The sequence below is a fragment of the Telopea speciosissima genome, chromosome 3, assembly GCF_018873765.1.
Source record: "Telopea speciosissima isolate NSW1024214 ecotype Mountain lineage chromosome 3, Tspe_v1, whole genome shotgun sequence".
NCBI lineage: Eukaryota > Viridiplantae > Streptophyta > Magnoliopsida > Proteales > Proteaceae > Telopea > Telopea speciosissima.
The window spans coordinates 13,554,056-13,581,684 of NC_057918.1; the positions used below are offsets into that span (position 1 = coordinate 13,554,056).

General features: G+C 36.4%; 2 protein-coding genes across 3 annotated transcripts; one reads left to right on the forward strand and one right to left on the reverse strand.

The window, feature by feature from the left end:
- Window positions 1–445: 445 nt before the first annotated feature.
- LOC122654871 (alpha-1,4 glucan phosphorylase L-1 isozyme, chloroplastic/amyloplastic-like) lies at window positions 446–26,423 on the forward strand. Its single transcript, XM_043849138.1, has 6 exons — window positions 446–477; window positions 21,717–21,946; window positions 22,133–22,371; window positions 22,460–22,561; window positions 25,697–25,873; window positions 26,064–26,423. The coding sequence occupies exons 2-6, from the start codon at window positions 21,730–21,732 to the stop codon at window positions 26,421–26,423; spliced, it is 1,095 nt and encodes a 364-aa protein (XP_043705073.1). The 5' UTR covers window positions 446–477; window positions 21,717–21,729.
- On the reverse strand, window positions 5,146–14,143 carry LOC122656098 (ABC transporter C family member 3-like). Of its 2 annotated transcripts, XM_043850539.1 has the most exons (11): window positions 11,259–14,143; window positions 10,902–10,988; window positions 10,098–10,817; window positions 9,822–9,986; window positions 7,713–8,007; window positions 7,336–7,544; window positions 6,880–7,185; window positions 6,380–6,443; window positions 5,912–6,151; window positions 5,596–5,792; window positions 5,146–5,221 (listed from the first exon to the last, which is right to left on the reverse strand). In XM_043850539.1, the coding sequence occupies exons 1-10, from the start codon at window positions 13,641–13,643 to the stop codon at window positions 5,692–5,694; spliced, it is 4,572 nt and encodes a 1,523-aa protein (XP_043706474.1). In that variant the 5' UTR covers window positions 13,644–14,143; the 3' UTR covers window positions 5,146–5,221; window positions 5,596–5,691. The 2 variants fall into 2 exon arrangements, with proteins under 2 accessions (XP_043706474.1, XP_043706475.1); XM_043850540.1 differs by lacking the exons at window positions 10,098–10,817; window positions 10,902–10,988.
- Window positions 26,424–27,629: the final 1,206 nt, after the last annotated feature.

Genomic DNA, 27,629 nt, shown 5'->3' on the forward strand with positions numbered 1-27,629 from the left:
ATGACATTTTTGCTCTCATAATTAAGAAAAAATACTTCATAACAGACAAATGGAGCCCACACGTAATATACGTGTCAAATTAAAGCTTCTATTCTTCCACTTTTAATTAACTTATTGGTAGATTAGTGGATTTCCTTTATGGGAACCGAAGGAAATATAAAGAAATTGGAACTGTTGAGGAAAGAGGTGGGCGTTGAAATCTGATCAGGGAGGGGGTTCTCTCTCAGTTGACCAAGTTGGATGAATTGGTGTGTAGGAATCATATTCATATGGAGGGGCCAAGTCAAGAAGAAGACTTATCTAATACCGTGATTATGATCAAATATAACGTGGTCGTTAATTAAAGTTAAGAATTTAATCATAAATTAACCTGCAATGAGAGGGTGCGTGACGCTTGCATAAAATTTTAATTCAATTGGGTCGTCTGTGTGAACAGGTCCCTGAAACTCCCTCTTGTTCTCTCTCTCTCTCTCTCTCGCGCCAAAGTTAGAGGATGCAATTTCTGTTCTCCCACATAAGAAAATGGGAAAAGTTTTCATACATGGTCGTGTAAACCGTGTATATGAGAGGGTGGGAGTTTCAAGGCATTAACTCTTCCAACTCTTTGTAAGAGACTCTCACATACACGGCTTACACAACCGTGTATGAAAACTTTCCCCTAAGGAAATTATGAAAAATATTAATGGTTGCTATTTTTAAAAGGAAAAATATTCTTAAAGCCTTATTCACATGACCATTTAATGGTGTCATATTGAAGGGTTATAGGGTAATTCATTGTTGAATAGATAAGGTATGATCTTAATTCACCACATGTCGTTTCTAGTCCAAATTGAATTATATTAAAAATTTTGATAATTTTTTCTTGTATTTTCAGTCATCATTTGTTTTCTTTTTATTTTTTAATGGGTTTGATTTATTTTGCCATGTGACTAAAACTCTTGTTGGTTGATGTGGTCTAATTATCATATTAACATAACTTCCATCCATTCAGATATTGTAATTGAGGTGGCATGTAACTATCTCACTTTTTTTTATGGAAGGTGGTCTTTTTGCCTCCTTGCTATACTTGGGATTCTGGGGCGCACACCACGGCAGTAGGGGCAGCTCAGTAGTAGAGGACCCCGACGCATGACATAATGGAAGTAAGTACCTCTACTCCGGAAACTAAGTGCAAAGCCGTTGATGTCTATAGGTTGGTCATGCAATCCAATAATGTTTTGAATTTGGAAAGATGCTCCCCCTCCCCCCCCCCCCCCCACACACACACACAATACATTCGAAGTAGCAAACATTGGTTTTAGGCTACAATTTGTTTTCTGGGGAAGTGGTAGTGACCCAACCCCTAGCCTAGATGACCCAGTCCATACCTTGTTCTTATCATGCTTTTTTATCTATTTTATGTATTTCTATTTCCTTTGTTTGACATTGGGTGCGCATGAATGAATAGCCTTGCTTTCTACCAAACAAAAAAAGTAACAAGCATTCAAGTGTGGAGATCGGCCTTTTTAGGTGGCTGTGCAGGAAAGCACAATGATGCCACATAGTGCTCCAAAGCTCGGTGCATCTCTCCACAATGAATGTTTCTTATCTCTTGGTGATAACTTACGTGCATAAGTTCCTCTTTCCATAATTATTTGATATTATAGAGTGGTTGAGCAGTTGAAAATGCTTAAAACTCAAGGTTTCCAGGGTGGTTGATAAACCCAAAAGCTCTATTTGTAAACCTGGATCATCTTTAGTTTAGAGAGGTATCTGCACTAATAGAGCATTCTTTCACCAAATAATTTGTTGGCAAGTAGGATCAAGGACTGTTATAGTGACATGGAAGGATCTCTGGGTTCCATCCCTACCAACATACATATTTCCATACCAAAAACTTAACACAGTTGCAGATTTATAAATTGGCACACTTATTTGATGAGGATGGAACTCATTGGGATGAAGGTCTTATCAAAACAATCTTCGGCAATTTTATTGCTTAGAAACCCTAAAAATCAAAATACCAAGGCTATGAAACATGCTTGTAAGAACTTGCCAGTGTATAAAAAATCCATCACTCTTCTGTTCTTGTTTTTAGGGTTTTGTTGGGGAGGGGAAAGAGAGAAGTGAGTAATTCGACCCCAGGTCTGTGCTGTGAAAGCAACAGACTTTACTTGCAGGACAAGCTGGCACATTCAACAATCTTATTATCTTAGACACCAATGCTCTATCATACCATGTTAAAAAACTTGGAAGATCCCTGCACCACAAAGAAATGATACTCTTTCTATGGAAATGCATTCACAAGATGCTTCCAACTAGTAAGGAACTACTGCAGATTTGACAAACAAAAACCTGTTACCTGTCCTTTCTATAATGTTGAAGACACCAATGAGTATTGTTTATTCAGTTTTGGTTTTGCTCAAAGAGTTGGGTGGGGATTAAGAAAGGAAAACTTCATTGTTGACAACACTAAAAAGTCGATAAAAGATATAGGGTCCAGTACTACAAGCTTCAGGAGTGGGAGAAGAAGGTAGTAAGGGCTAAACTTGCTCATGTAATGTTAACTATCTGAATGTCCAGAAGTAATTTTATGTTTGAGACTACAGGTATCACCACATGATGTTGTTCATAGTAAAATGCGAGCTAAAGAAATGGAGGGATTTGTAAAAAACGAAAAGCTCTTATAATCAATTGCAAGAAGAAAGAAAAGAAATGCAAAAATCAAAAGTAGCAAGGTGGAAAGATCCAAAAACAAACATTCAGTTAAAATCAATTGTGATGCCTCTTACAATTTCAAGCATGATGTGTGTGTGTACTAGGCTTTAATCAAAGAGATGCTAGCATGAATTTACAAAGCTGGACAGTGCTTGTGTAAGTGTAAAGGGCAAAGGGAAACAAAAGCTGTTTGGAAAGGACTAAAATGCAGCCAAAATGGGAAAATCAGTGAGAGGTTCATTTGGTATATTCCAACAGTCTTGGGACATGTATTGGTAACACTACATTTCAACACCCTCAATTTTTTTTCTCAAATTCTCCAACTTAGGATCCATACTGCACATGGAGTGGAAGGAGATGCAACAACAAGCATCTTCTGGGTATATTTTTGTCCAAGTAGATCTAAATATAAGTACATTTCGGCTGTGAGAATGCATACCAAACACAGACTTAATATTTTTCTATTATTCCAAGAAAACTATGCTCATGTGGTGGAAGGAAAAAGCATCTTCTGGCTGCATAATCCTCCAAGTAACTCAGAATGCAACTACTAGTCTACTACTCACTGTATGAGGAGTATATGTACTTTTTAACTCAATTGTACATTTTTTGACAACTTAATTCAACATTAATAATTGGTGAGGAATTTCTTTTTACAACCCTACATTTTTAAAGGAGGCCAATTACAACAGCAAATCCCTAATGGAATGGCTCTAGGATGCTTCATTAAGTTTTCGATCCCATTTCATCCATCATTCACATGCACTTGAAAACAAAATGCACTTTAGAGGCCAAACTAATATGAACATCTGTTGCTGTTTTAGATTGGAAATGTTCAGGGTGATGTGATGCACCCTTCTCATCAGACCTATGCGCATGAAACAAGCAGATGGCTATCAGCAACCAGTCAACCACAGTCTCATTTTTCTTGATGAATGACTGAATTTTTTTTGAAGAATTCCAGACATATGTGCATGAAACAAGCAGATGGCTATCAGCAACCAGTCAACCACACAGTGTCTCATTTTTCTTGATGAATGACTGAATTTTTCTTTGAAGAATTCCAGACATATGTTACAAGAAGACAAGGTAACCAACAGGGACCAGACTATAGGTAATCACAAACATACAAGAAATTTCTGCTAATCCCCCCCCCCCTGGGCTAGTTCATTTGCAAAGTAAATTGCAGATTTCTTCCCCCCCAAGAGAAGCTTCAAGTGCACCCAATCAAAGAGACCTAGCTTCCTAATAAAATGGAGTATGCTCACCAAAGAATAGGCAATAGGAATCCAATGTCTTCAAAATAAGTTAATTAGAATGCCTTAAAATGTATCCAGTGTAGCAGTCAATCTGGCTATTCTCAGCATAATGATATCAACACCCTCTCAAGGATCTAACCCAACCTTAAGCATCAAATTGTTCTTCTATTTCCCTAGCGTCCAGATACTAACCAACCATACAAAAGACCACAAAAACATACCCTGCGTATCAGGTGATATAGAAGGGCCTTCTTCCACTCCAGGGAAGAACAAGGGCAAAACACTTGATAGCCTAATCCTTCTGGCTCCCAGAGCCCTATTTCTTTTGTTTTTCAGACCTTATTTCTGTATCCTAATAAGATTAGGCTAGCTTTATCTGTTTCCAGATATCATTTTGTGTTTACAAAGTCCTATTTAAGTCATGAATTTGAATTTCATGTCTCACATAAGCGTTCTTCTTGGTTTAGGACTTCCATGTTCAAATAGGCTTCTAAGTTTTGTAAATATCTAAACAGATGTGTCTAGCTCAGGAGGCCACATATTTCATTACTGGGTCAATCAATTTCTCTTTTTCTCCCCAACCATGTGGATACATGGTGACATTGGATGGATTTCTAGCAACTCTTCCGGTGGATTCCTTAGAATTCAATCTGTAGATTCTCAATTAGCTCTGTTCTTTCCTATTCTCTCCTTCAAGTTCCAGAAACTATCTTTAAAGTTTCAGAAGCCATTTAAGTTATCTACAGCAGTAGTTTATCAAATCAGAGATTTATTTTAATTCAGGATTAGATTCTTTGAATTTGAATTCTATTCTCAGTTATTCTGCTAATCTAGAACTCTCAAACTAATATTCTTTTTGGCACCCTTTTAAGCTATACTGGCATTCAAACATGGGAAACACAATAATTATATAATTATTTCTGCCTCTGGATTAAGGGAATGGCAGTTTGGATAAGGTTGCCTTTTCCATCATTTGGAGTTCATGGGAGAAGAAGATACTTGAAGAAAGTAAAAGATTATCTCAAAGAATTGCTTTCATTTGGGCTTTTTCTTGATAAACTGGGCATGTTTGGATACAAACTTTTGGGGATTTCAGGTTGTCATCTACTATGCTAGACAGTCGAAGAGCAAAATTATATTGAAACTTGAAAGACATAATAAGCAAGCAAAAACAGGTCATCATTTATCCTTCAAATAGCATAAGTGATTACATGTAACACAAACAACAAACTGGAAAACAATCAAATCTTCAAATGCTGCTCAACCTCTAGAGTCTTTGTCTAGACCACTCAATTCTCATTGTCCAATGACAGACTTTAATTAGGCCCAGGCCGAAACCCAACAGCTTAAAAGCAAGAATCCAAGTTGATGTGCCATGATCACATGATTCACTTTCTTCCAAGCATGCATATCAACCCTATCCAATGGTCCGCATGGTAGATATTTGTAGCGGTCTAAAGATACCACCAAACTACTAGAACTTCTCCAAAGGTTTATAGACATGCATGAAGAAAAACAATTTTCCTTTTCTTTTCCCCTCTAATCTTCTATTCGACCCCCCAATACTTCAACTAAATGCCAATGCCAACTCAAATGATTACATGCAACTCCAATATCTATTACACCACTTTCTCTCAACAAGTTTTTGTAACTCTCTATAACAGCGTTACGCCACAATATAATGCAGCCTGTTTACATTTGAACATTCAAAACCCACTTACTTAGCCTTTTAAAACTAGGAACTAAATCTTCGAGTATACTCCTTAACAAGCTTTGCAAATAATGAGGACTTGATCTCTAGCAATTTGGCTGGGGAATCATATTCCAATATAACCCCTAATTAAGACAAGAAAACATGTCAATTTGATTAGTCAAGCACCAAAAAATGAAAAGATGTATTACCAAATTCAACTAAACCCAAACTGATTGGGGTGTACTAATTACTAGCTACTAACCATTATCAAGAAGGAGAACCATATCGGTATCAAGAATTGATGTTATTCTATGTGCGATTGTGATGACGGTAGACTCTGAGAAGTGTTGTCTAAGCGTTTGCTGAATTAGATAGTCGGTTGCAGTATCCACTGATGCAGTAGCTTCATCAAGTACTAATAGTTTACTCCTCTTGAGTAATACCCGCCCTAAACAGACTAGCTGCCTTTGACCCACACTCCAATTCTCTCCATTCTCAGTCACTATGACAACCACCATATGAAAATGGGTTAGTTATTCAGGATCTTATTTTCATCAACTTTGCTTTCTTACTTTTTGTCGAAAAAGGGATTAGGAGGCTGGGAGGAAGGGTTGTACACTAGAAGTTAGATATATCATACAGTAGGAGTTTTGAAAGGATTGTGCACATGTGCATAAATAAATTGATGTTGAGCAACTTTGGTATAGAATGAATATGAAAAGAAACCAACCTGTAGAATCAAGCTTCCTTTCCTGCTTTCGAACTTCATCACCAAGCTGGCATCTATCTAAAGCCTAAGACAACAAAAAGTCCACGTCAACTTACCACCTTGCATGATTATTCAAGATGACATAGAATTGATCATTAAAGATGAGCTAAACAAAAAATGAGATGAACAAACAAGGGGGTGCCAAGGGGAAATGCAAAACAGAGCAATAGGAATAATACACTTCCCAGGTTCCAACTAAAAGAATCTCTTAAGCCAAACTTGGCCCAAAAATGATCCAATGCATCAAATGAAATGATTTTAATATCTTAGCAAAAATGATTTCAAAAACTGAACAAAAAATAAAAAGAAGACATCACAAGAAATAATTCATAGAGAAACATGTCCTAACCAGTCAATTGCAATGTGTTTGTTTTATGTGAGAACCAATAGTGAGCGGAAGATACGTCCAACCTATCTTTGTCAAAGATAAAAGATTATTCATCAAACGAAAAAAATCCCACCTCCCAGATCTGTCCATCAGTGTACTCTTCAAGCGGGTCAAGGTTGCTTCTTAGAGTTCCCTCAAACATTGTTGGGTCTTGTGGGATGATGCTCAATCTTGACCGCAAGTCATGAAGGCCAATGTTGGAGATGTTGATACCATCTATGCAAATTTGACCAGCTGAAGGTTCAACCATGCGGAAGAGAGCCTGTAGGAGAGTTGATTTACCACTTCCTGTTCGCCCAACGATACCAATCTTCATCCCTCCAGGAAAAGTGCATGTCAGACCTCGCAAGATAAGAGGAAGGTGGGGGGCATACCGGACCTACATACATATTAAATACAATAAAGCTTAACAGAATTTCATAAACAGCAGGAAGAATTGTCTGCAACAATAGGCTTCAAAGGGTCTAATCCGTAAAACAAGGAAATAAGTACATAGATAAAGACTTGATGAATCTAGGTTGGGAATTACCTGCAGATCAACAATATCAACTTCCCCTTGTGATGGCCATTCACAACCTGGCCTATTTTCTTCTACCAACAAAGGGGATTCACTAGGGATGTAGGAATATTGTAGTATTCTCTCAACAGATATGATCTTATTCTCAAGACGGCTAAGATCCCATATGACTCCATGCATACTAAAACTAAGCCCATATGTGACTGCTAAACCCATAACACCTTCAATAGAATAAAAACCAAAATAAATTCAAAATCATGCATTTGCCCTAAAAGATGATTTTATAAGATCTCAAGTTCAATTTTCAATGGAATAAAAACCAAAATAAATTCAAATCATGCATTTGCCCTAAAAGATGATTGTACAAGATCTCAAGTTCAATTTCATACCAGGACTAAGTACTCCCTTTGGCATAGAGATCAAGAAAACCAAAGAAAAGGCATATGTGATGGATGCCAAAATATCCATGCGGAAGCATAACCACTCCATTGCACCAGAGAAATAAAATTTGGGCCGGGAATATCCATCTACCAACTTGAGGTTTGTGTCCATAAACCTCTCTTCTTGATCGAAGCCTCTGATTGTGGTTGAACCTAAACTAGATTCAGCATAATGTTGAATAATTGGAGCCTGACATACTCCGATAAGCCGTGATAGTTCTCGTGCTGCAGATGTGTAGTATTGCTACAAGATAAAGTTTATAAAAATGGAAATTAGGTACAATGAAAAAAAAAAAATGTGTAATGAATGTACATTTAGTGAGAAAATGATATAGGCATTTTTTTTATGAGGGATTTCTTAATGTGAGCTACTTACATTTAGATGGAGTGACACCATCGTCATCATGGAAAACTATAGGAAAATATTTCATTCTATGTTATTTACTTCAACTGCTCTCCTATGAATAGTTACTATTTTTTACTTTTATTAGATCTTGATTGAGTTATATACATTTTTAAGTTATATCCCAAAAATTCTATCCCCAAATTTTGAGATTCAAAATTTATTGAACATTAATGTATCTATATCTGAAATTTTGGGGTATAAGTTTTTTTAACAAAAATTTTAATTATATTATCAAAGGGATTTTCTTATTGACACCTCATAAGATGTCAAATAATTTGTAATCTTATTTTTTTGCCTTTTAGTATAACACACTATTTTTTCAATGAGGGTAAATCCTATCATTTCACAAGCGAACTCGAAAAAAGCACAAGACAATGATATAGCTTTTGATAATGACATAATGATCTGTTATTTTTGAATTATTTTTTGAAAACCTTTTTTTACCCCTAACTTAAAAAACATTTGGAAATAAGACAGCGGGCAATCAAAACTCAAAAGGTGTCAAGTTCTAAATACACCTTTAAAGGTGTCATTTAGATACTCCAATTATCAAATTTCAAATACAGTAAATAATTGCATGTCTATATCCAATTTTTTGCCAAATTTAAATTTTCTAATGATGGAGTAGACAGTATGACCTTATATTGTATCCAAAAAGCACATGAATGTGCAGTGTAACGCCAAAATGCAGTATAGTGCAGACTAGGTACTTCACTTAGGCTAAGTGCAATGCTTTTGCATGTTTAGCATAAGGCAGCACATGCGATTCCCTTAGAAAAGAAAGAGGTATGTTAAAGAAATATGGAAAGAAGAAGGGAAATGGAAGAGAAGATGGCAAGGAATTAAGGAAGCAAAAGATTTTCCCATTGAAAATTTATCAACTAATTAATATGCGGCATTGGTTGCTAGGTGGTACACCTACATAGGCTTCTCTTGACTGCCCAACTATTTTCCACTTAGCAGTTCCATGGGTTTCTGTCATGTGAGTTGTCCAAATCACCACCTATCAATCTATCAAATTTGAACCCTAATTAATTAAGAATTCAACTTTCGTAACTTTGGGCAACTTCAGTTCAACCATTAAAAATGCAGGGAGTAGAAGTCCAAACACAGTGGACCATACATACAATGGAGATTGGTTCCAAAACTTGACACATGACTAATCCAAATGGCGAGAACTATCCAACATCGATTTGACTAAAGCAACCTTCAACATGATCTGAAATTGTTGGACCACTAAGACAAGACTTTTGAAGTGGACATTTTCCTTTAATCCTTAATATTTAGTTATTGAGAATTATTTATTAATTTAACATTTGTTGATTTAAAATCCTTTAGCAAATTGTCAATTTAAAAATATCTACTAATTTATTTTTACAATTATTAATTGATTATTACTTAGCTAGTACAAAAATGAGAAATTATTTATTAATTTATTATTTTTTTCTGTTAATTAATATCCTTTTTTTAATATGAGCTCAAAGCATATATGGTTACCATTAAATCAAATTTGTTTAAACAAAGCAGATTCAGAATTCGCAAATCAAACAAAGCTTGAACCAACTTGTATTACTGCCTGTTAATTATAGGAAACATCGTTGAGCTCAATTTGAAATTTTAATCATGAGAAGTCTAAGTGGGTACAAAATTACCTGGTACCAGATGCATGTCACAGTCATCGGAATAAAAACTATTAACATTTGCCATGCAACTTGTGACATTACTGCAGCAGTTCCCAAGAATCCTACGATTGAGACAAGAAATTCTTCAATTTGATGCGGAATAGAGGTATCAACTGCACTTTGATCTATGGATATCTGTATACAAAAAAAAAAAAAAAAAATTTATTTAAAATTTAAAATACATTAACTTTTATGGTTATCAAAGAAAATCATTTGAACCCAGAGTAATTAAGCATATTTACTAACCCGGTTTAAAATCCTTCCACTTGGAGTAGAATCAAAAAATGACATGGGAGCACGAAAAATGCACGAATGCATTTTGTTAAAGAGAAGATTGGCTGTCTTGTATCCAGTAGTTACAATGAGCATGGACCTTATAAGTACACAAAAAGAGCTTCCAAGGGTCAAAGAAACATAAACAAGGATGAGAGTGGATCCTCTAACATAAGCTCTCAAATCCTCTGAAATGGGAGTAGCCAACACCATCCAATAACTACTGACTATTAGGAGAAGCTGAAAAACAATTTGTGACAGTAGTATCAATGGTACAAAAGCCCCTTTATATGCAATGGTAATATATTTCCAGTAGATTGAAAGATTAACTCCACCATTTTCTCTCTTTTCATCTTGAACAAGCTGCCCTTCTGGCCCAACCAGTTTTTCTATTTTAAGTTCCCTTTCCTCATCATCTGGAATAGAATCATCTTGAATAGACTTCTTGCTACACAGCTTATTATCATCTTCCTCATCATCTGGAATAGAATCATCTTGAATAGACTTCTCGCTACACAGCTTATTATCATCTTCCTCACCATAAATTAAATTATCTGAAGAAGCCCCACTTTCGACAGAATTAATATCTGCCAAAGCTTTCTTATGTGCACCTATTAATTCCATAAAATCAGTTCCTGAACTAAGAATTTCTTCGTACTTTCCTGCTTGAGTAATCCTTCCGTCTCTCATAACCTGCCAAACAATAGAAGGTAAATAATCACTCCTAAATCTGGTTAAGGGACTTGAAATCAGAAAAAAAATATGGCATATCCTCACCAGGATAAGATCAGCAGAAGGCAAAAATTCTACTTGATGGGTAACATAAATTATTGTCTTTGAACCCAAAATTCCCAGCAAACACTCCTGTCACAAAAGTTTAGATGTCATTTAGTTACTCAAAAATATAATTTACTTTTCAAATAAGTAACATCAAACCATAGGTTTTATGCATGAACATGCATCGCTAAATATCATGTATTTGAATGTATTGTTTGTTCAAACATTCACGATTTCATTTTTAGATCAAACCCAGTTTCTAGTGAACAACATTATACTGTAAGCAATGAAATGGTTATAGCTTGATGTCAATTTTATTAAAGAAAGCTTTGGAAGTAGAGGTTAAAGAGCAATTACCTTAAATAGATGAGTTCCTGTGTGAGCATCCACAGCACTAAAAGGATCATCAAGCAAATAAATGTCAGCATCATGGTACAAAGCACGTGCAATTTGGATTCTTTGCTTCTGCCCACCACTCAGGTTGATCCCCCTTTCCCCTATAATAGTTTGATCCCCAAAGGCAAACAATTCCAAGTCCTTTTTTAATGAACATGCTTCAAGGATCATCTCGTACCTTTCGCCGTTCATCTCCTTACCAAATAATATATTGTCTACTATCTTACCACTCTGTATCCAAGGTGATTGTGCAACATAGGCTTTCATTCCATTTAACTTAATGACTCCAGATATCTTTGGCACTTCCCCCAATATACATGAAAGTAGGCTTGACTTGCCTGAGCCAACAGAACCACAAACAGCCACTCTCATACCATGGTACACTCGAAAATTAAGATCTTTTAATGTGAGATTAGGGGAATGAAGGTCCCAGGAGAAATTACCCTTGACTATCTCAACTGCAACCTCGACACTATCTTTTGGAAACGTCTGTACTATATCCGGATGAAGATCTTCGAGACAAAGGAATGAGACTATCCTATCAAGGGAAATTTTAGTCTGAATTACCATGGAGATCGTGTCTGGGAGATTATAAATAGGTCCTTGCAATATCTCAAATGTTGCAAGTGCAGTTAGAATCTTCCCCGACTCTAGCGGAATTCCCATAAGCACACAAAACCCAAAAGTAACCATGGATACAAACATGGGAGCAGACAAGAAAACAAAAGAAGTCATAGCTGATGTATAAAGTAACTTCTTTAACCATCTTGTTTCAAAGTTCCTGAGCTCAATTACCTTAGCCAAGAACTTCATCTCCCAACCCTGGAGCTTGAGAATCCTCATATTCCTCAGAGACTCAGAAGTGACCTTCATCCTGCGATCCTTTGAATCCATTAATTCCCCTTGAAATTTCTCTTGTAGGTTTCCCAGCGGAACATTTGCTAACATTAAAATCAGTGCGGCAACAAAAGCTGCAAGTGAAGCGAGCCCAAGGCTCTTGTACAAGATCAACAATGCTAAAACAATCTGAACAGGTACCCTCCATAGATCATGCAAGTACCAACTGAAAATGCCAGTCCTCTCAACATCAACACTCATCAAATTAATGTTCTCCCCACTAGTGTGACCTTGCTTTGATTGGCTTGAAAGCTTAAGACTCTTCTTATAGATTATTGCAAATAAGGCAGCACGGACCTCAATTGCCATCTTTCGCAAGAGAAAGGACAAGTGCCGATCTGAGAGAGCCCTTATAAGCTTTGAAAGAAAGAAAATAAACACTAGCACATAGCCTTTATATTTTACTTGGTCAGGGTTATTGAGATACTGAACAAAGGTATCAATAAGGTATGGTCCAACATAAGAAGCCAACGTGCATACAATGGAGAGTAGAGTTGTCCATCGAATTTCTATCCACGTTGAGAGAATCAATGCCTTCGCTAGCTTGAGTGTGCTTACCTGATTAACATTACCACGGCCATTACCATCAGATTCAAGTTCATTTTCAAAACGAGCAAAGACCATATTGGCACTATCACAATTGGCAAGTTGAGGAACATCTTCAAGGTCCAATGTCTTTTTATGCCCAAGTGCAAGCAAAGGGTTCATCCAAGCGAAAGTCAACATACTAAGAAGATTGACATTTGCATAAGGTGTTACACTCTCTACACCAACACTTGACCCTTGTCCTTTGTCACCATTGTTTCGGCTCGAACTAGTTTTCAAAAGAGGCTCCAAAATATGGAGATCTTCAACTTTTTGCCCCTTGCCAAACAAACCAGCATAACAAAAGAACAAACTAGAAATAATAGATACAGCATCGGAGACCCATAGCAGGACTGGTACGGATGAATATTTCCAATACAAACTAAGATGTATAATAAAATACGAAAACGACATTAGGAAATAGAAGGCACACCAAATCCTTAGTAGAATGGGAAACTTGCGCTCACTTGAATGAGAAAATTGGATTTGCAAGTAAGCAGAGATCACAAACCAAGTGAGTGTTCTAAATGCAAAATCCAACTGGGCAACAAGCTTTAGATCAGACCAACCATTGGTATACCCAGAGAAGTAATTTAACACGCATAGGAGAAGATCACAGAAAGACAAACCTATGCAAGCTATAAGGGCTAACCAATAGTATAGAAAGTGGGTATTCTTCAACATTGGTTTTGAGTTTTCAAGGGTAGGCAGTGTGGGTCTCTTGCAAGCCCAGGAAATGGACAAAACTAATAACAAAATTAAGTGGGAAGAAGCAGAAAACCCGTGCAGGAAAATTGTTGTAGAAGGCTGCGAAAAGAATATCCATATATTCATATCATTTTTAGATTCTTCAAAAGCATCCATGTTTGCAAGTTTTCTTTCTGTTTGTAATTTGGTGCTTAGCTCAAGTAAGTCCAACACAAATCTGATCAGCTTTACCAAATTTTGAATTGATGCAGGCCCATTTGCAAAAATGTTGTGGAGACTCTAGCATATAAATACCAACCACTTCCGCCTTGTATGTTCAAGAAGACTTAGACCAATATTGCAGTCTCAATATCACCCTTAAATGTAGTTGAACCTGTTAATGAATTGACAAAACAAAAATTGTTTGAAAATATATAAAGAGCAAGAGAATTGGTAAACAATTCATTGAAAAATAAAAAATGGAAGAATATGTAGTTACATATTATTTAGTCCATGTTTAATTACGAACATCAATAGAGACTGAAACTTAGTAATATGAGATGAAATAAACCAATTAATTTTAGAATTAACAGATTCAAGCAAAATGCAAGGAAACGCAAAGAATGTCATATCATAGGAATAACAAGTGATGCATTGCAGTAAATTTCTATAATAAAATAAAAAACTGAACTTTCAAAATATCAGATCACTATACAAATTTTCGAATAATCTAACTATAGAAACAACATCAGCAACGTAATTAACCTTTGAATAGAACTATCAACAGTTGACATATAGTAGTAGTAGCCTTTCTACAAGAAACCTTGCCAAACCATTAATAGGGAACTTGAAAATCATTGAATGTGAGAGGGGGGGGGAAATCCTAGTGACACAACACTACAACTAACCACACTCAACTTGATTTTATCTATAAATCAATAACTGAATTTAGTCATACACTAAGTGATTGATTCCAATATCAACACAATTTCATTTGTTATACATGGTAAACATATTTTTGAGGCACTAGTAGCACAACACTGCAGCTAACCACACTCAACCTAATTTTATTTATAAATCAATCACTGGAGGAGTCATTCAACAAGTTAAGCAACTCATTTCAATACATTTCAGATGATCAATATACCAATTCTTTTTTTTTTTTTGGGGTTAAGAGATCAATATACCAATTCAATTACTATATACAATAACCACATTCTTGAGGTGCTAGTTATACTTCACCACTCCTAAATTATTCCACAGATTATGCAAGATAACAATTAGAACTCTACTGCATGTGTATTTGTCAATGTAACCCTTATAACAAGATGAGCCTAAAGTAAAACTGTAAAGAAAATTTATTAGGTCAGATACAATATGTTAGATCCAAATCATCTTTGTATCCTTTGTCCCCACCCACCCTTTCCCTCTTGCACATGTTTGTTCGTCAATTGGGGGGTGAGAGTGTAATGATACACGTCACAGTGGAAAAGAGAATTATCCTCTCCACTGGAGAAGAAAACATGGTCCATACTCAAGAGTGCTAGAAAAACTGCAAAAATTGGAATAAAAAGAAGGACAAAAGAAATTGTAGTAGAAGTCGAATGAGGGGCTTGCCATCGATCGTTAACAAAAAATGTCAAACTCCAAGATCAAGTTAAGATAAAAGGATAAATATTAAGCCCAACAAAATTCATTAATAACAAAATTAACACAAATAAGAGTTCAAACAAGGAATCGCAACTCAGAATTTCTATTAGTCCCACAATAATGAAACTTGAATTAACTTTGGAAAGGGAAAGAAAGAAAAAAAATAATAAATCAAAGATATATATAAGATGAAGTTAAATTGAGACCTGGAAAGTAAGGTTTCTTGGAAACTGGCAGGATCATACAATGAATCCGCCATTCTAAGGCTTCCCTCTTCACTCCTTCTCTTCTATCAAATCCAATATTAGGAAAAAAGAATAGAGAGAAATATATATATATAGATCTTCGGCCTAGGAAACGGAAGAAATAAACCTCCAGTTTCCCGCCAGAAAAGTTCGTTAATTTAGAAGTCCTCTGCCTGTCACTCTGTCTGAGACTGTTTTTAAAGTGTTTCTGCGAGTTCCGTGTTCTTCTTTTCTTTCCCTGAGAGAAATCCAAACTAAAATCTACCTATATTGACGAAATTGCCCCCACAGTGATCTGGTCAATAACGTGTCATTTAATTTTTGTACTCTAAAAGTGAAAGGTCAAAGAAAATTAGAAAAGTTACGGTAATGCCTAACATCATCTATGCTATGCAATAAAAGGAAAGTAGAAAGTGTGTAGGAAGATGGAACCCGTAACTCTGACATCGACTAGCCGTCATCGGTCCATTGGAATGTTTTCTGGGTGGAACGTAGGGGCCACGCCACGCACAACAGGGGCGGAATGATTGTCATGCCCCCATGTATAACGAAAATTCCATCCCTTTTTGTGTCATCACGTTCGCTCTCTTTGGCTGATGCACACGGCATGGCTCTTGCATCCCACCCAAAAAACAACGTCCCTTAATCTTATTATATTGAAAATAGAGAGTTCTTTCTATTTATTTTTCATTTTCCGTTTGTCTTTTTTTCAGTATATCTTGGTTTTCTCTTTTTGTTTTATTCGGATTCATATGGTTGATCCCATCAAGTTGGGAAAAGGCTTAGTGTATTGTTGTTGCTGTTGTTATCGTTTAATTTTCTTACGCATCATAGCAATCCTAGCCATCATAAATTTTAAAATGCATACCATACATAGTCTTAAACTGGAAAAAAAAAAAAAAATTATAGAATAACAAAATAAGCCAAAAAAGTTTTTCAGATTTTTTTTTTTTTTTTTTTTGCGTGGTAGTAGTCATGGGTAAGGTTGTTTTATTACCACTTAGTACTCATGTGTTCAAGTCAGTAAATAGCCTCTTCGCAAATAGAGATAAGGTTGAGTACATTATGAACCTCTCCAGACTCTATAATGGCAGGAGCTTCGTGCACTAGGCCTCTCTAAGAACAATGATCCGTCAAAAGTTTCCTTCTATGGTTCTTCTTAATAAGAAAAAGTTTCACAGATAGTTAGGGTAGGATTGACAAAAATAATTGAATCCAATTTTGCTCCAGTGTGATATGAAGGTAAGATTATGCAGATCACTCGATCCATTCGGTTAAATCAGTTTTTCTAATTGTTGGGTAAAAGAAAAAGAGAATAAATTAAAAATATAATTATAGCTACTGTGGCATATGTGGAAATATATAAAGAGAGGCAAAATTAACTAAAAGAGGCAACGAATGAAGACTTACCTACCTCTCATATAATCATATGTGCTGCAAAAGGAAAGTTAGGAAAAATAGTACCAAAACATACCAGAAAATCTAAGAACAATAAAGGAATGAAAAACCTACCTAAGGACATAAAAATGTAATCTATGAAAATAATGCATAGAAATAAAATTCGATTTTTAACTAAGGGATAATGTATAAAACCAAGATTTCGATGTCTAATAGCCTTTGCTCGACGTCTAATGTATAAACATCAACATTGAGCGCGTGTTGATGAAGTTGTAGTCGACGTTGATTTGAGCACACTTGTATCAACATTTATTCGTCTTAGGACCCTCGACAAATGGTAACCCTATAATGTCAAAGGTAGACATGGTTCCCCCCCCCCCCTTTGAAATATGCTTTGATACCAACCATCACAAACATTTTTGTTAGAAATCTGAACAAAAAGGAGAGGACAAAAAGAAGGCCTGAGTCGAACGAAATCGTTTTGTCCTTAAGACAGTATTTGTACCCTCCTAATCCTGCAAAGGGTTGCAGCAAACCTGCCTCCCAAGATAAATCAGGCGAACTGTTACTGGCAAAGTGCGCCATCAAAGCACCACATTGTGCCTCACGCACGCGCACACGTGTACGTGTACGTGCTCGGATGGTTACCGTTCTCGCTCGTAAGTGCACCGTACAATCTCTTCTAACATTACATGTGATAATAATAACTACTAACTACTAACACATATAAACCCAATGAGCTTTCCTTTCATAACCGATGTGGGACTAAAAGTCCACCTCAATATTTTGAAAAATTCTAACATTTTTTGTTTAAAAAACTATTTTGCTCATGCAAAACTTGTGTAATACCGATACAAATCGATCGATCTGATACAGATTCTTCAAACCATGGTGTGGATAGGTCCAAAGCTCTCTAAAACTGTTAAGAAGTTTTGATTTTGGACCTTAATTGCTCAACCCAGTTAATCAAATCCATGGACATTAAAGTGAGTGAACCCATAAGCTAGCCCATCACATGATTCGCTAGTTTGGACGAGGAGAGGAGAGGAAAGGGAAACCAAAGAAAAGGACAGATCGCGGATCTCAACAAACGCATGGGATGATTTCGTTATGATAGGTACTGGGCCGGGATCTCACTTTATGGTATGATATGCTCTTAGTAACAGATTGGGACCCACCGGCTGCCACATGGCTTAATTAGTTTCTTCAGATCTGATCCTTATGGAGCAATCTAATAAAATATTCAACAAGATTCTCATCTAAGCGTGTAACTATAGGCTTATGAATAGGTTCGGGTGTAGCAAGTGATGCTCCTTTACGTTTTGTTTCACACTTCACACTAATAAATTATTGAATTATTGCTTCACCAAAAAATTATTGAATTATTGAATTATTGAATTATTGAATTATTGAATGTTGACCTGAAGCTGACGAAAAAAGGAAAATAGGGGAAAATTTGTCCCCACTCCTCGTAACTTAAGGAAATAATAAAAAATATCTGGACGTTTGGACGTGACCGGTAATTTAGATATTTACACGGATTCTGATATTAATATATGTGTATTATATTATACGCTGCTACTAGATCCCTTTGGAGTTGAGTTCGACTCGAACCAGATGGAATCCGCTCCTCGTATATTCACGTGTGTGAGTCATCCTCGTATATTCACGTATAAGAACGTAATCTTGACTCGAGTTGAGTTCATGACTGGCTTGGCTAATTAGTCCAAATTGAGTATATCGGATTATAATCCGGATTCGACTGATGATCCGAATTTGATTCGAACCCAATCCAATAAGGGATTATCGTATGCTAACACCCTATGTGTCTATCTCTCTCTTCTTCTCATTGAGGGGTAAGGGACTAATTTCAAAAGGGGGGAAAGAGAGAGAGAGAGAGAGAGAGAGAGAAGGTGCTAGCATACAGAATACCGCTAGCATATCCATCCCTCTTCCAACAGAATAAACAATATAATTCGGATACACATTGATTTGATCTAGTAAGATATCTTACTAAGCTTGAAGATTATACGAGATTATACATTATATATGAGATTATGTATGAATTTGTTATGGGGAAATAGCTCAAGTTAGGTTGAATCAAGGGTTAAAAACACAGAATTAAGATCTAGATCGGCTCCGGAATGGCGGAAGTGTTGTGTAGATCCATAAGTAAGGTGTTAGTACAAGGATAGGTTTGATCCAGATCAACTGGAATCAAGATTGGCCTTTACCAATCCAATTCGATCCAATTTTTAAAACCCCGGGTTGAATACACATTATAATAATTTTTATTTTTTATTTTTTTGTGTGGACATTTTATACAATAATGCATGGGAAAGGAAAGCATACACTACCCTTGTACATATTTCTTTATACCTTTTTTCACATTAGAAAGAGTGGCACCCACATAGACACTCTCTATCCTATTTTGACCTTGTGGATCATCATATTTGGATGATACAATTTTCCAATTTCTCATTGGTGTAGCATATAGATTCCTTCTTACATTGCCCTTGTCTGGAACTCTTCCCATAATATAAATAAGAAAATAATAGACAAGAGATTTATGTGGTTCAGCAAAACCACCTATGTCTACAAAGTGAGATCTAATCTTCCACTAAAATCAAAAGAAGAGAAACAATACAACTCTTGCGATTTAAATGCCAAACTCGAGCTCCTTTGTACACCTTTCTCTCCCATCAAATTCTCTCTTATTGGATCCTCACTACCCCATATATATCTTGGTAGACCTCATCTCCTTCATAAGACTCATCTTCCACCTTTAGAATACTCCACTTTCTTGAAGACCACCTTTGGAGGACTCCATTTTGTCCACACTCTTGAAGACTCCAACTCTGTACTCTTTCCATTGCACTTTTTGAAAGACTTCACTTCCTCTGAAGATTCCATCTCTTTGGAAGATTCTATTCCCTTGGGAGACTAAACCCTCGTCCACTTTCTTGGAAGACTATGTTCGCTTGAGAGAATACACCTTTCGCCTGTTCTCATAGAACCTTCTTTCAATTTTCATTACAAAGACCCCAATGAGCAACCCAACTAAACCCTTTGACCCAAACCCATCCAACCTATCTACGGAAGAAACTAAAAATCAACACTAATGGCCAACACTGGGAACCGTATATAGATTAATTTATTGTAAAATATTAATTCTTTGAAGAAAACCTCCAAAAGCCACCATGCTTGAAAAATATAACCTAAAATCCAATGATAAATGATTGCTGAGGTGCAATCCAAAATGTATTATATAGTAAGCATCATTTCCAATGGGCGGCTATAAAAACCATTTTTACAAGTAATATGAGGAATCGTTTCATGTATATTGTACGAGGTGTTTAATGCTTTAAAATTTATTTTTCATTTCTATTTCTCTTGGTAAGAACACAATATCATTTCCACTATTCTATTACAAACCTTTCTCACAACTTTGGATTGTCTTCCCATGATAAACAATTACAAATCATTTAAGAAAAAATAGTCATAAACTTGTGGAGAAAAACTGTCCCATGTGTTTAAGTGATTAAGACACTTGTCTTTTGAAAGATAAATATCATTAGAGAGATAAACATCATTAGAGATACAATCCAAAACAAAGTGGATGGGTACACCCTAGGTAGCCGCCCCAATATCTTAAGATTGTAAGAAATATAATGTAACATGGAGTAGTATAAGACTTATCTGTTTTGTATGATAATACCAATGTACGTTTCCTTGTATCATCAGCATAGAAGATACTAGAGTTAAATCGTATCAAATAATACTATCCTTAAGATTTTAAATGATGTGCGGTGCTTAATGAAAATATATCTGTCAGTATCGATGGTTTGAATGCATTCTCATAGCCAAATTCCATACTGCATACTCCACTATTTTGCACGCCCATGTATTGGTCATTTTCCCTCTACGTTGTTCGTTGTGAAATTATTGAATTAACAAAAAAAGAAGAAATTAATACATCATAGACCATGAAATTGAGATGGACCATAATATGCTTGTATCATTCATCTTATGTGATAGAAAACCATTGCATGAGACGATAAGCCATAAAAACTAAACAAATCTATGAGGAGGGTTTAGGTTCATGGTATTGGATCTAGTATCGATTATGGTCGATACAAATACAATATCGAAAAGTATTGATGTTGAAAATTCAAAAAAAGACCACCAATTTAGCCGATACTAACGATACGTATTGGCATTGATCAAGGCCAATACCAATATGAGTCGGCGGATATGGATCAATTTCGATACTATACCTAAAACCCTATCCATGAGACAAGAGGTATATGGTCTCATTTATTTATCTTTTTATTTTATTTTAATAGTAATAGGTATCATTTGCTGTCATATCTTTAAATTTTTGTATTAATTTTGAGGGAAAAAAGAACTCGATCTGGGGAGTGTGGCCTACGCGGCTACGCCAGTACTTTCATGAGTCTATCTTTTTCCTCCTCATATGAAAAGACATCTGTGTCCCTTATTTTGAGAAGAAAAAAAATAAACACATGGAAGTGCTGGTGTAAGCTATACTTCCGGATAAAAAACTATTTCATTAATTTTGAACAAGACTGTATACGTTAATGCGGAGAATCCTTCGGGAGCTGTTGACGACTTGGTTCCAAGTTCCAACTCAGTCAGTGGCATTTTTGTAATTTAAAAAGGGGCAAGGGAGAGTTGTGGACTTGTAGTAGTGTTTGTCGCATCCGCGGAAAGTATCTAGTCCTGTTTGGCCACTTGGAATGTTTATTTAATGGAAAAAAATCAATACAATTTTTTATTTCCACTCAAAGTCACTCTCAAAGATGGAGTGGACGATCGAAACGTTTTCTCTCGTTTTTTATATCCCTCACTCCACTCTGTCACTCCTCACCCTTTCTCCCTCTCTTTCTCTCTTCTCTTAGATTGTCTTCAGTGTCTTCCTGTGATCTTCAGGTAGGCGGGGACAAACAATGGCGACTTCACGATTCCATGTAACATCTACTCGAACAAATCCCTTCACAGGCTGCAATTCCATGTCTAGATTCATAGATTTCAGTTCTAGGAACAGCAACTTCAAGCTGCTATTGGTCAGAACCTCTAATTCTCAACATTTCAGACGATCTCTCGTAGTTAGGAATGTTGCCAGTGATCAGAAACAAATATTGAAGGAACCTGTCACTGAAGAAGGCATATCTTTACTAACTTCGATTCATTTCTCTTCTGATTTTGGACTTTTATTTATTCTCGTTATCAGATTTTCGATCGAGTATCATTTATTTGAATTATTACCTATTTTGAAATTTAAATGCAATTTCCACCATGACGTTGAGCTAATCTAAGTTGAATCTGCTGTTTATTTTTATTTTTATTCAGGAGTTGCTACTTCTCCGGATTCCTTCACTCCTGATTCCGCGTCTATTGCGTCAAGTATCAAGTACCATGCTGAATTTACACCGTTGTTCTCTCCGGAGCGCTTTGATCTCCCTAAGGCTTACTTTGCAACTGCTGAAAGTGTTCGTGACTCACTCATCATAAATTGGAATGCGACGTATGACTACTATGACAAGATCGATGTGAAACAGGCGTACTATTTATCCATGGAATTTCTACAGGTTTATTTGAATCTCTTGTTCTCAGTGACTTCTTTTCAATGGAAACTATGCTGTAGTTTATTATGTCATTGCATCATGTGTTGTACAGGGTAGAGCGTTGCTCAATGCAATTGGTAATTTGGAGCTCACTGGCCCATATGCGGAGGCTTTGAACAGGCTCGGATACAGTCTGGAGAATGTGGCAAGGCAGGTCGGATTAGTTTACCCTTTCCATTGTGGCTTAATGGAAAATATCATATTTGGGTGATAATTTTTAGGACAAGAAACTTACTGACACTTCGTAAGTTTTATACTCCACTGCTAGTGCTATGATAAACATAAACCATTTATCCATACTGTCTAATAAATTATGCGCTTCCATTGCTTGAAAAAGTAGGCAGTGCTTGGATTGTTTAATCACTGAGTAAGTCATTTGGTATCGGATAGTCGTTACTACTAAGGGGAAATTTCTGTCAGTCCCCTAAACTTAACCTATCGCCATGGTTTAAAAAATGGGGAATCGGATCGTTGAATCGGCCGTGACCAATCTGACATGGCCGATTCACACTTAAAACCCTATAAATTTCCTTGTTTTGGATCTGTGGACCGATTCTAGGGTTCTTGAAGGCCAATTCCGATACGATCTGGATCAGAATCGTTGCTGTCCGATTCCGGCTGCGATTCCGCATTTTAAAACCTTATCTACTGCCACATAATTCTCTTTTTCTGATTCTGTCCAGTAAAGCAAACTTTTACCTCTTTCTCCCTTGGAGTTTTTAAAATGTCCATATTACCCCCTCAAAAGCTTACTTTCTCTATATTTACAAGTCACTGTTAAATCTACCTCTTAAGTATGAATTGAGGTGACCTAACTAGGTATTGATTAATTATTAATGCAATATTATACCTTTAATGCCTAATTTTTTTTCTAATGTCCCCATGGCCACCCTAAAACCAACAAGGTATGTTGTTTGATGTATGTGATGCTGATTGACCAATTTTATAAAACATTTTCTATCTGCGTATTTATTTAGAGAAGTAATTGATGCTTTAATTAGTCCACTAATTAGGTGAGAAACTTTAGAGAATGTGCACCATATGATCATGTGGACGTTAAAACTAAATATATGTATTAAGGGGATAATGTAGCATTAATAATATAATAATTAAGCAATATGTAGTTAGGTCATATCAATATGTACTTAGGAGGTAGATTTAAAAGTGGTGAAAAATATAGTGAAAATATGCCATTGAGGGGGTGATATGAACATTTTAAAAAGCTAGAGGAGAAGGAGAAGTGAAAATTTGCATTATTAGAGGAATCAGCAAAAATGTATTCCATAGGAGAGTTTAGTTTGATATAGGTTAAGTTTAGGGGAATGACAAAAATATCCCCTACTACAAATTGCAGAGAGTTCTTCTTAATGAGTCTATTGATAATCTGACTCTTGCTGGTTGATCAGGGGTGCATGTAAGATTCATGATGTGGTCTACCCCTCTACTTAATGGCAAGGTTGTCACGGTGTCTAGGAGACTCAAGGCGTTGGAGGGGGTTTGGACGCAAGGCGACACCAACAAGGCGTTCAAGGCACCAGGATGCCTAGGCAATGCCTTGACAACTATGATTGATGGTACATGTACCTATGATTACAGTTTAATGAAATATAATAATTAAGGAAAAAAGAATTAATAAGGTACGCTTAACACACTACGTAGTAGTAGTAGTAGTAGTGTGTTAAGCTCGGAGAACTCAGCTCATTACGTAGTAGTGAGCTTTGCTCTGCATGTGTATGCATACACATACACACGTAAGCTCAGAGGTTCAACCCCACGATCCACGGTAACATGCACTAATGGGAATTCGCTCCAAAGCCAGCTTTTGTTATATACCCATGGTCAAACTGATCGAAGTATGTATACATACTGGTAGGGACCACCGGGAAAGAATGCTCTACGATCAGCTCATATCATGAGATGTTTGGTCAAGTCCTATAATGAGTGAAACCCTCGTTTTGTGTTGCTAGACATGCGCCTAAGGAGAAAGTCTTTGCAACTGAAGTGAGCCAAGGAGCCGAGTGACGTGTCATTGCTACTAATTGAGTGATAGTGACAACACATACATCTGCTATCAGTAAGAAGGAAGTCGACGCCCGCGTGGGATGCGTACCATTGTTACGATTGATCGTTCGAAAGGTTGGTGTGGCCGGTACAACTAATTAGAACCACCAGGCAATGTGAATCTCACTCTATCATGAACGATCAAGACCTCCCTTGAGGCCCTCACAGGCCATTCCCTCCGCCAATAATCCGTACACCCAATTGTGAGATCCAGGGTGTACGCATAAGCTTAGGCTCATAACAAGCTAAGTTCTTTCCTCTCCTCTTACTCGTAACATGCTTTCTCTCTGTAGAAGACTTCTTCCGAATGGCATAATTATCCGTAAATGCGCCTCAATCTTCAAAGAAGATCGACTCTTTCTCCTTTAGGATAGGATTGTCGTTGGTCCTTCTTTACTGATCTACGGTCGGGCCATCTTCTCCCAGACACCTTTTGACGTCCCTCCAAGTACTCTGCCATAAAGTCCCCGCAGTCCAATAAAGTGGTAGAAACAGCAGTTGCAGCAACTACCATTGAGAGGGGGACACGGTACTGTTATGGGGCCCTGAATGGTACCTGTGGATGGTTACTTTAGAGAAAGATGAAGAAGGCAAAAGAAAATAGTAGAAGAGAAAGAAGGAAAAGCTTCCACTTGTTTTGGAGTTGGACAATTGGACCTCCAAGGGTTACATGTCCTAAAGCATGTGAAATACATCACAAAACCTATATTTATGAACGCCCAACTAAATTCTTCTATGGCATAGACTCCCTACATGACTCCACCTAGATATTACTAGGACTCAATGACTTAATACCTAGGTAAAACGAAATTCCGAATATGAATCAAAGCCATAAATTTACTACTAATAGTAAAAGTGAAGTTACAAGAAATTGCATTTTTCAAATTTAACATAAATATAATATACATTATTTATGAAATTCATAATTCAAATATACTAAAACTAATAAATTACACTTGTGTATGAAACTCAAAGAGAGACTGAACTTACTATAAATAATACAATAATCCCAAAACAATGCAAGAATAAGCCAACAACAACAAAATTCTTTGTGACCGGGTTCCACATCATCACCGACCACTTTTTGAATTCTTTTTAGTCATCAGAACTAACTTTGCTCAGGCTTTAGCAATTTGATCTGAGATACTTTATCAAATTCTTGAAAATAAATATTCTTATACCGTATTGTTTTAAGCATCTAACATATCTGTTGACTGGTCAATAATAGGAACCAGATGCTGCACTTGGAAATGGTGGACTAGGCCGGCTGGCATCCTGTTTTTTGGATTCTCTAGCGACATTGAATTACCCTGCCTGGGGTTATGGACTTAGATACAAGTATGGCTTGTTTAAGCAGAACATTACAAAAGATGGTCAGGAGGAAGTTGCAGAGAATTGGCTTGAGGTGTGATTCATCATCTTCATTGTTGTCTGCATTGCATCTTCTGGTTTGAGATTAGTTGTTTTACGTTGTTTAAAACTGCAGAGGAATTCTACACTTTATTGTGCTATTGATTGTAAAATTATATCTTTAGTTATGCTTGCATATAATGTTAAGCTTTCTTTATCCTACTTAATTAGGTGTATTCTTGCAGATGGGAAATCCTTGGGAAATTGTAAGGAATGATATTTCATATCCTATCAAGTTCTATGGCAAGGTTGTCACAGGATCAGATGGGAAGAAACATTGGGTTGGAGGCGAAGATATAAAGGCTGTTGCATATGATGTTCCCATTCCTGGATATAAAACTAAAACTACAATCAACCTTCGACTATGGTCCACAAAAGTGTCATCAGATGATTTTGATTTAGGTGCCTTTAATGCTGGGGAGCATGCCAAAGCGTACGAGGCGCATACAAATGCAGAGAAGGTTTGCATGAATTCAGGATCAATAAAATCTTGGTCATTGTATTTTTCACTGCTTAATTTGAACCCCACTCTCTCTTACATTTGAGTAATACCTTCTTGTAATTTAGTATAATTATTTGGAAGAACTAGGGGGAAGCTGTCTTCCCTTATTGCAACTCTATGGACTGATTCAGAAATAGTCCTTTATGTCTGAATATTTTCTCACTCTAAATACACCAACAGATTGCTGCAAGGTCCATTGACCATAGTACCTGTGTCTAACCCAATGACTAAGTCCTTACCGTAATGGAGTAGCTCTAGATTCTGTGGCAGAACCAAATTTACATTAAAACAGAAGAAAAATATCAATATAATTTTTTGAGACAAAGGGCATCAGGGAAGAAGATGATTAAGTGATCTTCCATCTCTTAAGCACAACTTCTCATTCCATTTAAGGATTTAGAGATGTGATGGTCATTTGATAATCTGAACAGTTGCTTTTGTCCTCAAGGACTTCACCTTAGATGGAATAGGAGGAAAATAGATTGATTTCCAATGAAAAGAAACCATAGGAGCAAATTGGTAATCATAACAAGAACTGCAGAAAAGAATCAATGGTCCCTCTCTTATCAAAACCCTCCTTGCTCTCTTTTCTTCATCAAAGAGACTAAATGTAGCTCTTGGCCTCTTACCAGAAACTTGATGTAGGGCAGGCAAGCTTTTCATAAAGAGAAGCCAAAATACATTGAACTGATTTAGGATTTTGCATCCATAATTTAGAGAGAACTAGGATTAAGTTTTGTGTGAGAACAATAGATATAGCACAGAGCATGGAAAAATAAGATAAGAAAATAAAGTTATGCAATCATTCCTAGTGTTTCTAAGCAGTTTTACTTATGTTTTTAATTCGTCATCTAGAAGTTGAAAGCAATCTTCAAATTGAGAAAATTCTCATGCTGTGACAGAAAATGCATGGACTTCAGACCTAGGGTTTCTAAGCAATTGCACGTGGCTTTTTAAGTGATCACTTAGAAATTGAAAGCAAACTCACTTTCAAATTGAGAAAATTCAGTGTTTTAGGAAAATTACATAAACTTCATGTTGTGATATCTGTTAGAGATATAGGGGCCAGAATACCGTAGGGGTATTCTGGTCCTTTCCTCCTTTTAATTTGTTATTTATTCTTTTATTCTCTTTCCTTTGTTTATACTTATGTCAGCTATATAGGGGCATAAGTGTCTTATGTAATTCTCTTTTATTAGTATAAATAAAGGCTTAGGGAATCAATATGATTCACTTAAGCATTAAACCA

Excerpts from the sequence above, each read along its gene's own strand:
- LOC122656098 (XM_043850539.1), bottom strand. The coding sequence starts at position 13,643 with ATGGATGCTTTTGAAGAATCTAAAAATGATATGAATATATGGATATTC. Across the intron at positions 7,545-7,712 it reads AAAGGGAGTACTTAGTCCTG|GTGTTATGGGTTTAGCAGTC; the intron begins GTATGAAATTGA and ends ATTCTATTGAAG. Across the intron at positions 6,152-6,379 it reads AAGGAAGCTTGATTCTACAG|TGACTGAGAATGGAGAGAAT; the intron begins GTTGGTTTCTTT and ends TGGTTGTCATAG.
- LOC122654871 (XM_043849138.1), top strand. The coding sequence starts at position 21,730 with ATGGCGACTTCACGATTCCATGTAACATCTACTCGAACAAATCCCTTC. Across the intron at positions 21,947-22,132 it reads GGAACCTGTCACTGAAGAAG|GAGTTGCTACTTCTCCGGAT; the intron begins GCATATCTTTAC and ends ATTTTTATTCAG. Across the intron at positions 22,562-25,696 it reads TGGAGAATGTGGCAAGGCAG|GAACCAGATGCTGCACTTGG; the intron begins GTCGGATTAGTT and ends GGTCAATAATAG.